Raw genomic sequence first — 12,677 nt, forward strand, 5'->3', positions numbered from 1 at the left:
GAGCTAAGATGGGAGACAGGCAGGGACTCCAGTCATTAAAGTGAGGTGGCTTCACACCACCTGGTGCTGAGTGAGCCCTGTGAGCCAGGTGCCTGGGACAGAAACTGGCAACAGTATCTTACACTTGGCTTTAAGGAATGCAACTCAGGATGATGCCTCGATAATTTTGGACTATTCTCCCATCTTGCATAAAAAATTTTAAACTGAGATGTATTATTTTATAATTATCCAGAAAATATAAAATTACCTAAGTTCATTTATGAGAGAAATCAATGTGCTTTAAAAAGGATGTGAAAACTTTGGCGACATGCAAATATTTGATAGGCTGTGTGCTGTTCACCACAAATATTTGATAGGTTGTGTGCTATTGACCAGTGGTAAATGGATTGCAGTCCAAAAAAAATTTTGGATGTTTATCATTGTCCTTCCTTATATGGTTCAGTTGATGTTTTGAAGACATCACACTCACAGAATCTCCTGCACAGAATATACAGATTTTTAACTCTGCATTCACATTGAAGTTCCTTCCACTATTTACATTATGGAATTTTTATGAATGGTGGTATTTGTACTATTTTATCATTTTTCAGTAAGTCGTTTATGTGAATTGGGAATAAAGGAGTATCAATTGTAAAATGCAAGTTTAATAAACATGAAAATTAATAGGAAAGTACATTAGTGAAGATGAACACCTTGTTGACTTCATGTTGGCTAGAGTAAATTGACCAACACAGTCCTTGTTGTATACATATGTACCTAATGAATGTACATTATGAACAGAACACCGTTTTAAAAAGTGAGACTTTATGAAAATCATCTTACATTTAAAATTTGCAAAATATGTGAATTATGTGCAAAAAATACATGTAAAAAAAAATGTTTCAGTACATTTTTTTCCTTCTGAACTGTGAAACTGTTTACTAGGGTCTCCATTCTTTTAGCAGCATTGCTCTGATCTGAAGGTTAGGATTTTACCTACAATTTAGATTAAGCACCAAAAGATGACAATAGTTAAAGTAGTAAGAGAGAGATCTCAATGAGAGATCACAGAGAAGCACTTTCTAATAAAATAAATTCTTTATTAAACAGTAAAATTACTTTATACAAGTTAAAGTGAGGAAAAACATAAACTAGAAGAAACAATAAGCTACTTTATGTACCGACTGTCTTCTGTTAAAATACCTGGTACATAGTAAGTGCCCAATAAATGTTTACCAAATTCAAAGAACATTTAAGAGAAAACACTGATATGTTATTTAAAATCAACTTGTTTCCTCAGTCTAAAACTCTTGCTCTAGTATAAGGCTGCTCTTAGAATTAAAATAATGGCTTATTCTACATTTCTCTTAATTTCTAGGAGTCTACTGGTCAATGATTTTGATTGTTCTATTACTAGTTCCAGCATTAAAGGACCTGACATGCTAAAATTTTCTATCGTTATCTAGTTTCTGCATTCTAAACTCATTTTATCATAAAGCTGTACTTCTCTAATCAATGCAGTCAGTACAGCAAAACCTCCTATCTGCTCAACAAATGTTTTTCCATTATACTTCCTAGAATAACTTTCAGTGATTTTTTTTTTTTTTTTTTGCGGTACGCGGGCCTCTCACTGTTGTGGCCTCTCCCGTTGCGGAGCATAGACTCCGGACGTGCAGGCTCAGCGGCCATGGCTCACGGGTCCAGCCGCTCCGCGGCATGTGGGATCTTCCCACACCGGGGCACGAACCCGTGTCCCCTGTATCGGCAGGCGGACTCTCAACCACTGCGCCACCAGGGAAGCCCCACTTTCAGTGATCTTAAGAGCAGTATCCATCCAGGGCCATGCTTCCTACAGAAAAATCCTACCCCAAATCTGCCACTTGTCTCCAATGTCACTCTTAAATATTTGCCAACTCCTACTACTCAATCTCTTGGAGTCATCTATATTTGATTATTTTATTAACATCTTTATTTTTACTAGGGATTGCTGTCAGTCTATAATTTGGCCTTCTGTCAACCACTTTACACTCTTCTTGACTAAAACATGGACATATATTTTAACCATATGCAACAAAGCAAAAAAGTTGTACAGAACATCAATTTTTCAAACAACTTAAGCATTTCTAGTGATTAGAAAGTAGGACAGTATTTTAAAGGCTTCATACTTTTCCCTTTTCTATTCTAGATATGATCTGTAATTTTTTAATCTTTTTATTTCCTCTGTAAATAGAAACATACTATACACATATCCTTAAAAATGATTGAAAAACACATTTTTCATTCTTTGTTTTTTCAATGAGCATGATTTATGAGGAAGCAAAATAATAAAAGAATTTCCTTAATAATGAACTACAAATTCATTTGAAAGTAATATTCTTAAGTTGCTGAGAAGGTATACAATCACAAAATCGTGTAACCTGTAACAAAATTGTTCCAGATCTTAGAAATCATCTAACTGGTTCATTTTTACATGTGAGGAAATGAGGAATCGAGTTTAAATTCTTTCAAAATAAGGGAGTAGCAAAAGTCAGACTGAAAATAAAGTGCAAGAAAAAATAGGCTTTTATAACTCACAGTAAACATCATACTCAATTTTAATATTACTTTACTGAAAGACTACAGGAAAGGTTCAAACTAGAAAAAGTAAAGCTGAAAGGATTTAGTGCACTCTGACACAGTTCTGAAATTATTTTCCTTCCAACTCTAGCAAAGGGCCTAATGTAGCTCTCACTTTAAGATATCTAAACCCAGAGACTGAGATTTGAATTCAACATGAGAAGTTGAGGTAAATCAACTTATTGATGTATTATTTTATCTTATATTTGATTCAGTGACTTACAGATTGTAGATGCTCAATAAATATATGCATATAAACTTGAAGAGAACCCAGATCCATAAGTCTTATTTCCCAGCATTACAGCTGGGCTGTGTACCTTCAAACTGGCTATATACAAAGGTTATAAATAGGGTTGGGGAGGAGAGGGGGAGGGAGCTGATCACAAATATAGACCCTTCAGAAGAAATGTTCATATTTTTAAAATCTTTCATTAGAATTAGCAATATGCAAACATTACCAAATAGACATCTCCTTAGGATAAAGTTTTGTAAAGATCTTAAGAACATTAATGTTTTTTTCACATTTTTATCACTTTCTCCAAAGCATGTTCATTGAACTTGTCTTGTCCAAATAAAATGAATTCTGCATTCATGTTTCACTTGACAGTACTGCAGTAGGTTTTGCCTTAATAGCTAACATCTATTGAAAAACAAAATACAAACAACTATCATAAACTGACAGACTTTCTAGAGATTATTCTTTCGTTCGTAAAATTTAGTCCTCTAGCTTAAGGACTCTGGCAAGGGCACAAAAGTTTCTAAAAATAATTTTAATTTTTAACACAGTAGAGTAGTAGTCTGGGGGAAATAAAATTATTATGGCAGGATTTGAATATGGAGCAGAAGGATCCCTGTTAGGACTCACAGATGTGCTTCAGGGAAGTCCAAGAACTCAATGAAATATGCAAAAATTGTAATACTATATGCAAACATATTTTTTCTAGAAAGAATATAGCTCTCTTTTTCAAAAGGTCAATGACTATCCCCTGCAACCCAAAAAAACAGTGAAAAGGGCATCTAAATTTGTGAAAATAGATGGTGAGAAAAACATCAAGGTATGGTTCACTCATTTTTATGACCTTTTAAGCCACAAGAGCCATTTTGTTAAAACACAATGTTTCTGATTATCTCATTTAGTTAAACCATTATTCTTTAAATCCTTTTCTGGGGTGCTATTACAATTTCTTACTGGGACTAAGTAGCCTTCCTTTAGCATAAAAATGTTGCCTTTCTGAAAACTCAAGAATGTTTTCCTGTTTGCCATTTTCAAGTTGATTTAATAAATTAGATACGGCTTTTTTTCTATTATTTGGTATTTTAGTAAGACACATGAAATACGTTTTTTGGTATTCTGGATATTAGTAAAACATCCCAATACAACTATTACTTTTAAGTTTTTAACAAAAAAGGATATTGATGTATACTGTTGGCTATAGCAAATCAGCCTCCAGTAAATAAAGATCGGGTGTCCCCTGGTTTGACCACCCAATTACTATGAATTATGTGTGGAGTTAGTTGTATTCTTTACTACTTTACTCCACAAACTTCACAAATACCAGCTGAGTATAATGAAGTACTAGACAAAGCTATAGTCTCTACTATTCCCTAACATAAACAGAGTAGTGAGTGGTAGTAAAAGTAGCGTTCAATCTGCACTGTGCTTTTGGACCTTCTCAAAGGCCTGACCAAGCTTTAAGCTTCATGAGCAAATTTCAGTTCTTCTAGGTCTTCTTTCTCTGAACAGGAAGTATACACTTCCCTTATAATGGTTTCTAAGTATCTTAGGGCCCTCCAGTATATCCTACTCTGACCTTGGGCTTTTGAAAGTCAGTAAATTTTAATGGAAAGTTAAAATTATCCTAAATCTTAGTTTGGGGTCTAAAAGTTTGTGTATTCACGTATTAAAGTCAAACATGATATAACCCCAAAACCACCACTAATGACTAGAGCCAAAGACAAAATCTACATGCAAAAAAGTCTTTTATACAGTATATAAGCTTCTTTTGCTCATTCATTCACCCATTCACTTAGACATTAGGTCCTACTGTGCGCCCAGCGGTGGGGATTCAAAGGAAATAAAATATAGCTCTAATTCTCATTTGGTCTATCGGAAAGATTTCACATTTTTAAGGGTGATTAAAAGAACATGCAGATTACAGCCTTCCTTGAGCATTACACATTCAAAAATTCAGTACTGAACATATCTACAGGTAATTTCTGCCCATCCTGAGCATCTTTGGTATTATTTCTTGATAATAATACTTGACATCAATAGCACAAAGAAAACAGATGGGAATAATTTCAAATTTTATCCTTTACTTTGTATATTTATCGATAACATGCTATAATGATACTTCAAACTTAAAGAAAAAGATAACAGGTTTAAATCGAAACAAAAAACTATTCTTACAGCAGAAAAAGGGATTTCCCTTCTTTATTAAGTTCTTATTTTAGGACATACCAATTTGTACTCCTCGTAAGAGGCATAGGACTAAAAAAAAAAAAGATTAATATTTTCCTCCTGCTTCCAAAATTTTATCAGTTACCCTAGATGGTCATGAGCAGAGTTAAAGTTAAAAAAATTAATATGAACAATACCTCATCACATTTCCCAGTTGAATTTTTTCCAAATGGGATTTTTGTAAATTAAAATTACTAATTAAATTCAGATTCAGCAAGTAGCTGCTGGGTGATGAGGAATTTAAACTTGAAACCAACTGTGTAACCTGGCAACTTAACCTGGTAACTCAAATCTAGTAAAACAAATTAAGAGGTTAAAAAAATCCTAATAATTTTAATTTATGATGTGGGAGTATATCTCAATATATGTTTTTTTTTTTTTTTGGTCACCTCTTCTAAAATCATTCAAGAGAAAACACAGTAACTCATTTAAATTAGGAACTGGGCAAACCTTTAAAAAAATTTTCAGTAGTATGTTTCCTTTATATGCTATTACAATAAATGCTCTATAAAACTGTTAGCCGAAACTTTAGATGATAAAGAAAAAAGTCTGTTTTGAGAACAGCACTTACCATTGCCCAAAATTGTTCAGAAAGTGTTGCAGATTTTAAGATATTTAGCTTGGACAACAGCAGATAACTCTGAAAAATGTTCCTCAAATATTTTGAAAGGCAAATTAGATTTTTTTCTACCAGCTAAATTACTGGACTTTTTGTATAAGAATGTCATTCAAGTTTTCTAAAATGAGTTTACTCATTTTAGAAAGTGAGCTTACTCATTTACTGAGTTTACAGTAAACATCTCTAAAATTTGTATTTTTTAAGCAATACTGTCATGAGATGCATTTGTAAAATTACCCAGATTTAGACAAAAGTAAATGAGAAAATTAAAAGGGGAAGCCTTGAACACTATTAATTTTTTCCCGCATGACAAGTACAGATATTAGCAGAATATCCACCAAGTAAAATGAAAATATTAACTGGTTTCTAAGGCACACAGTTAGTTACATCTAAAGTGGGATTTATTTGATGAATTGCATGAAGCCTTCAGAACATTTGCTGCAACTCAAGTAGAAAGAGGCAAGTGTTCACATAACATGTTAGTCTGTAGTCAAGAAAGACATTTCAACTAAAATATGTCAATCCCCAAAACTGAAATCACTTAGACATTACTGATGTAGTATTTGGAAGAATTTCTGTATAGAAGATTTTTCAGACTGAAATATAGTACTCAGTGCTTCAAGGGCTAGGTAAAATTAGTTCTCTTTTGTTCAACAGTGCCTCATTTCCACTAGATAAAGTTTGGTCTCCAGTCTCACTATCCAATGCCTGCCTTACACTGAGTCATCCTTCACTGGACCACACAAAGTGTTTACATTATAAAAGGCTTCTAGATCACTTGGTTCAAGTGTAATAGCTGGTTTCATTAATGTTCCAGGAGCAAGGGAACTCTCTCCAATAATTCTCAGGTTGATAAATTTGATTTTCCAAGTATTCTCCACAAAAGGGCAGCGGATGAGTCCAAAAATTTGTTCAAAAATGCCCAAACAAGTGTTCTCTCGGTGGACAGTCCCAGCAACTCCAACCATAACTAGACCATGGGGAGAAGAAGCACATTTCAGTCCATGGGAATCTAGGTTGGGACTGAGAAAAAGATATTCTTCTTTCACTAGTGACAGCAGACGAAGGCTCACAATTTCTGCTCCATGGTAGTCTATCACATTTTGTTCAGATGTGTTGTAATAAAACCTAAGCTTGACATCATGCCAGAAGTGCTGTGGCCCCCATTCATCTTGAGGTGGTCCCAGAAGAGGATTCTGAGAATTAAGAAGTTCAAAGAACCAGTGACAGAATTCTTCACCTAATCGACGAAAATCAACATTTTCAGCTTTTTTATCTTCTTTCTCCTGTTGATTAATAAAACCAACGTTAATTCTTGTATCTATTTACTATCTTGCCTGTTTCATAGCTAACTTTTAAGGTACTAATTATAGCAGAAAGGAAATGAACTACCTGTGAACTCACTGAGCCCATCTTGCACAGTAAATTATTTCTCAAAAAGGGGAGGTCATTTTAGAATTTCTCAGCTTAAACTTCTGAAAATTCCTCTAAGAAATTAAGGTTCAAAGTCTCTTAAAATATCAGCATGAATTAAGAGCCAATAATAAGGATTTACATAAGCATTTTCTCTTGATTGTGGCAGTGATTTCACAGGTGTGTTATTTGTCAAAACTTTCAAACTGTATGCTGTAAATGAATACACTTCACTGTGATATATTTTATATGCAGCAAAGTTTATAATAAACACGTCTTTAAACAGACACTTCTAATATGATTGAAATTGCTTATTTTCTATGATTGGGATTATTTTATATTATTTCTTTCCAAAATGAATACTGCAAAAATACACCTGATAGGCTAGATTTTATTCAACAATGTATTCCAGAGCACAGTACCTCATCTAGGTGGTGAAAGATCTTGTATTTACCGGGCACATGCTATTACTGAATGTACTGGGCACTGTGTTTGGCACTTAAGTGCTATTTCCGTCTTTCTCCACAAGCTTTATGACACAGATATTATCGTTATGCCCGTTTTATAAACAAGGCTCACAAAGGTCCTTACTTGCTCATTTACAGCTAGTATACAGCAGACCCTAATACGAAGTCATATCTATATGAATTTAAAGTCAACATTCTTTTCAGTACATTAAGGAAGGCTTAGCAGTTCCTTTCCTAATGTGAAGGCAAACCTCTCTCACTGTAAAATACCATTAATTCAATGTGGGTATGTAGTTTAAAAACTGCAAGTTACCTAAAGGTTCAATCGATATTTAAATATTCACACAATATTTAAAATGTACAGTGAAGATAAAAAGAAATACGAACAGCCAATGTCAGCTGGAGGAAATTACTAAAACAGGATTTTTTTCCTAGCTAACAAATAAAAAAAATTTAAGTTTCTTTCATGAAATGTTTGCAATTTAATACCAAAGAAAGTCTTCAAAATGAGAAAGGGCTTACAACAGCATTCTTCTAAAGTGGAAAAAAGAAATTGGAGAACCAGAGGCTAAATTAAAATTAAATTGATCCTGTAGTCTATCCATTCTCTTTAAAAATTAATAGTCCCCATTTGATAAAGGGATACAAAACATTTTTTCTCACAAATCAATAGAATATTACATATACATTACTAAATATCAAAAACACTTTGTCTCAGGTGCTTTACTGCTCTTTCTTTAGGATGCAAAAAAAAGAAAGTAAAGCTAAAATTATAAAAAAAAACACAGAACATTAACCACATCATTCCAGATCTAGGATTATCTAAAGATTTTTACACAGAACTACAGTTCAGGATATGACTATAAGGTCTGTTTTACCTGTTCAAAGAGTCTAATGTCCTCTGTCTTAACTGGCTCTGGCGTTTCCTTCAATTTCAATTGTGACTGCTTTTTCCAGTAATCCTTTGCATGCTGAATAAGATTGTGTTTTTCAGTAGCTGGAGGTATAATAACCCCCTGTGTTGCCAAGTACTTAAATATGATTTCTCGGTGGACTTTTTTACGCCTCAAAAGTTCTTCGACATTTTGACTGTACACTAATATTGCATGAATGGCATCTAAAAGAAAATTATGAAGATTAATAGAAAATCATGAGTCACTTGTAAATTTGTCCAGGGTCAGCAGAAACTCTATCGAATAATACTTATAAACTCTTGTCATGGCATTACTGCTTTTGTATAAGACGGTTATCATTTCTAAAAACCAGGAAGTGGGGGCTTCCCTGGTGGCGCAGTGGTTGAGAATCTGCCTGCCAATGCAGGGGACACGGGTTCGAGCCCTGGTCTGGGAAGATCTCACATGCCACGGAGCAACTGGGCCCGTGAGCCATAACTACTGAGCCTGCGCGTCTGGAGCCTGTGCTCTGCAACAAGAGAGGCCGCGATAGTGAGAGGCCCACGCACCGTGATGAAGAGTGGCCCCTGCTCGCCACAACTAGAGAAGGCCCTCGCACAGAAATGAAGACCCAACACAGCCAAAAATAAATAAATTTATTAAAAAAAAAAAAAAAAGGAAGTAGGTTGTCAAGTTTTGGATTTTAAAAAAATTTCTTTAAACTATAAATTTCCCCACCTAAAATTCCTCCTTCCTTTCACTTCTCATACGAGATTGTGAATTTAAGCATTTTCTTTTAAAGAATGGTTGTATTTTAAGAAAAATTTGAATAAGAAAAAATTTTAATAAGGTCAATGGAACTAAATTCATTTACAATCCCTAAAATATAGGTAAAATTACAATACTTTTCAATCTCCTCACTCTACAGATAACAAAAGTCAGGGATACATGAAGTATCAACAATCATATTTCTAAGAAGTGGCAGAACCAAGACTCTTAATTTTAAAGAACTTCTATTAAACAACAGACTAAAGATTATTTTTACATATGTGAGGTATACAGAATGGTAATAAAACGAACTCCTATATACACACAACACAGCTTAAGACACAGGAATTACTGGTATCTTTGAGGCCTCATTTTACCTCTCCCTATTTAATGCTATTCCCTCTCTCTCCTCGCTCACCTCACATGTAGCTACTCTCCAAAATTTTATCATTCTCTCGATTTTCTTTCCTTTTTTTTTTTTTGGCCACTCTGCCGGGCTTGCGGGATCTTAGTTCCCTGACCAGGGATCAAACCAGGGCCCCCCAGTAGTGGAAGCTCAGAGTCCTAACCACTGGACCACCAGAGAATTCCCTCGATTTTCTTTAGAGTTGTACAGCATAACTATGTATCCCTACAAAATATAGTTTGGTATTTCTTTGAATGTTCTATAAATCTAATCCATCAATATATATAGTCTTCTATAATTAACTTTTAATGTTTCTGAGATTAATCTATGTGGCTAGACACAGCTGTAGTTAATTCATTTTCAGAGCTGTACCATAGGTAATTATAGACTATACCACAAGGTATCTATCCTTTCGTTTATAGACTTTTATTATGTGTATCCAATTACAAATACTATTACTTTGGACATTTCCACACTTGTCTCCCAGTCCAGAGGGGCAAGCAGCATGAGCATCACCTGGAGCTTGTTAGAAATGTGGAATTTCTGGGCCCACTCCAAAACTACTGAATCAGAATCTGCATTTTAACAAGATCACTGAGGGACACATAGGCACATTCAAGTTTGAGAAGCTCAGGTAAGTAACCTTCCATTTAAGGAGATAATATCGAACTTGTTTTCTTTCCAAAGTACTAGTTCTAATTTACACTCCCCCAGTAGTTATCAACGACATACTTCACAAGATCAACAACACTTGACGTTTTTACATTTAGTTTTTGCCAACTTGGTACATATGAAAGGCACCATGTAGTTTTGGTTTTCATTTCATTGCTTTCTAAAGATGTTGAGTATCTTTCAATATGCTTATTATTTTTTCCTCTCTGAGAAATGACTTCAAATCATTTAACATTTTTGTACTGGGTAGTTTCGTTTCTTGTTTGCTTTTGGATCCACCATCAATTAAATTCAGCAATTTTATCTATTACAATTTTAAATTCACATTCACCAAGACTGTTAGAAGGCGATTAGCATGTAAAATATATAAATGCCAAAGAACTACATTAAGTCTAAAATTATTTTCAGTCTAAATTCTCAGAAATTTATTCACTTAGTTTTCCTGGTTCACTTTCAAATGAATGACCTTAAATGGCAGAAATGTTAAAAGCAGAGAAAGACAGTTTTAAAAGGCAGACTCTTTTGTAGATACTTAAGTCATATGCTAATACAGGAGGCGGACATTTTCTCATTTTAAACTAAAATTCAGCAAATTTAAAATATAACTAGCCAGGTAATATACAAAATCATAAATGCTTAAGCTACTCATTACATTACAACCACACTGAATATTTATAATCCATGAAATCTACTCTACCAAAATGTTTATTTGGCTCTGAAAGTAATGTAGTCCTAGTACACAGAATCATCTCTGAAAAACTTTGGATCCAAAGAGACATGGATTGATCCTATCTGCTCTTTTATCACAGTAGTTATTTTACGCAGCACACTGATAAAAAGTGTTTATGATAGATATCCTCCCCCAAGCTTGAAGAAAATGAGCAGCGGCTGACACTCCTCATCTGATCGAAACTGAAAATGGAAAACACCCTGACTCCCCGTAAATCTTCAAAAAACAAACAAACAAAATCACTATTCACGTACTCTGCATCTTCGAAACAAGCAGCATTTGCCCACAACGTATAATGAATAAAACCTGGAAGCAGCGCCATTTTCAGCGTGCATCTGAAGCAACAGAGCAGCTATAGGGGCCGAGATTCCCGAGGGTTCCGCACAAGCGCAATCCCGGACGGGCTGGGAAGGAGGCCTACCACGGCCTCCACTCACACGCTCCCGCCAGCTGGGGGCCGGGTGAGGTCTGGGGAGGGACGGCCGCCCTTGGGGAGAAGGGTCTACCTTTACCTTGGCGGTCCTCCGGCTGCACCTGGCGGTTGGTGATGGTGTCGCATAGGGCCATGATCTCGTCGTTGTCCAACAGACCGAGCAGGCTACGACAGCCCTCCATCTCTGAGTAGCTGAGCCCCGACATCTCTACCCCCAGAAAGCGGGGAGAGGACGCCAATAACTTCGCCCCCTTAGGCCCACTGGGCCGGCGCCGTGGCAACAGGTACCGGAAATGCTCTTCCCGTTGTTCGCAGCCAAAAGGCCTCGGGTATTCCAGAGCCGTGGGCGCGTAAGTGATCGTTAATGAGGGCACTAAGGGAACGCGGTGCTCCGACCGGTGGTTCCGGGCTCTCGGGGACTGAGTGGAGTCCCACGGGTCTCACTTTAGGGAAACTCCGCATTTACACCGGGAACATCGACCTTCCACAAGGGAAAACGAAACCTAAACTCCTCAGGAGTCCCTTCTCCAAAAGAACGCCTGGGAGGCTGCGCAGGGCAGGTGCGCGGAAAGCCGGCAGCGGCCCCAGCGCAAGACAAGCTCCCGTGATGCCGCGGGGCCGGCCAATGGAGGCGTCTCCTCCCCGCCTTTGGGCCGGGACCCCGGGAGCGCTCGAAAGTTCTCTGCGGCCACTTCTGCGTTGGGAGCACCTGTAGTTTGATATTCTTAAATTACGTAGTTCTGTGTTAAAACAATTTGGTTTTGTTTAACATTACACTTGGAAAAGTTAAGGGGAAAAAAATCACCTATCCTGCCACGCCTGCCCGCCTTGCAGCTGACTTAAATTCCCCAACAAGCTGCGGTCCGCTGTTGCTTCCCTTCTTATTCTCGCCGGCTTGGCTTTAGGCGAGGCAGTATCACGAATAGTTTAAGGTTGGGGTCTTTGAAAGCCAGATTACCAGGGTTTTATCCCGTCATTTACTAACTGTGACCGAGAGCAAGCTCTTTGGTCTTCCAGTTTTCTGTCTCGAAACGAATCTAGTAGAGATACCTACCTCATAGGGTTGTTGAAGCGCAGGGAGGGGGTGAAGAACTGTGCCTAGCGCCTAGAAAAAGCCCAGTATATATCAGCTATTGTTACCACTGTTGGTGTCAACATTCACGAGAGGGAAACTTCAGACTTCAACGCATTGTCACTGGCTTCTGTCTCCTTCCATTGTT

General features: G+C 36.5%; 1 protein-coding gene across 2 annotated transcripts; it reads right to left on the minus strand.

Annotated features, from left to right (window-relative positions):
- Nucleotides 1-1,058: 1,058 nt before the first annotated feature.
- On the minus strand, nt 1,059-12,042 carry C5H3orf38 (chromosome 5 C3orf38 homolog). Of its 2 annotated transcripts, none has more exons than XM_067739178.1 (3): nt 11,537-12,042; nt 8,434-8,672; nt 1,059-6,961 (listed from the first exon to the last, which is right to left on the minus strand). In XM_067739178.1, exons 1-3 carry the CDS (start codon nt 11,661-11,663, stop codon nt 6,389-6,391), a joined length of 939 nt encoding a protein of 312 aa, XP_067595279.1. In that variant the 5' UTR covers nt 11,664-12,042; the 3' UTR covers nt 1,059-6,388. The 2 variants fall into 2 exon arrangements, with proteins under 2 accessions (XP_067595279.1, XP_067595280.1); XM_067739179.1 differs by lacking the exon at nt 11,537-12,042 and adding an exon at nt 11,279-11,453.
- Nucleotides 12,043-12,677: the final 635 nt, after the last annotated feature.

Source organism: Pseudorca crassidens, chromosome 5 (assembly GCF_039906515.1).
Source record: "Pseudorca crassidens isolate mPseCra1 chromosome 5, mPseCra1.hap1, whole genome shotgun sequence".
Taxonomy (NCBI): Eukaryota; Metazoa; Chordata; class Mammalia; order Artiodactyla; family Delphinidae; genus Pseudorca; species Pseudorca crassidens.

What these genes read in the sequence shown, in the direction of transcription:
- C5H3orf38 (XM_067739178.1), bottom strand. Translation starts at nt 11,663, where the DNA reads ATGTCGGGGCTCAGCTACTCAGAGATGGAGGGCTGTCGTAGCCTGCTC. An exon ending in GCAGCCGGAGGACCGCCAAG is followed by an intron (nt 8,673 to 11,536) that starts GTAAAGGTAGAC and finishes ATTTTCTTTTAG; the next exon opens with ATGCCATTCATGCAATATTA. An exon ending in ACATTAGACTCTTTGAACAG is followed by an intron (nt 6,962 to 8,433) that starts GTAAAACAGACC and finishes ATTAATCAACAG; the next exon opens with GAGAAAGAAGATAAAAAAGC.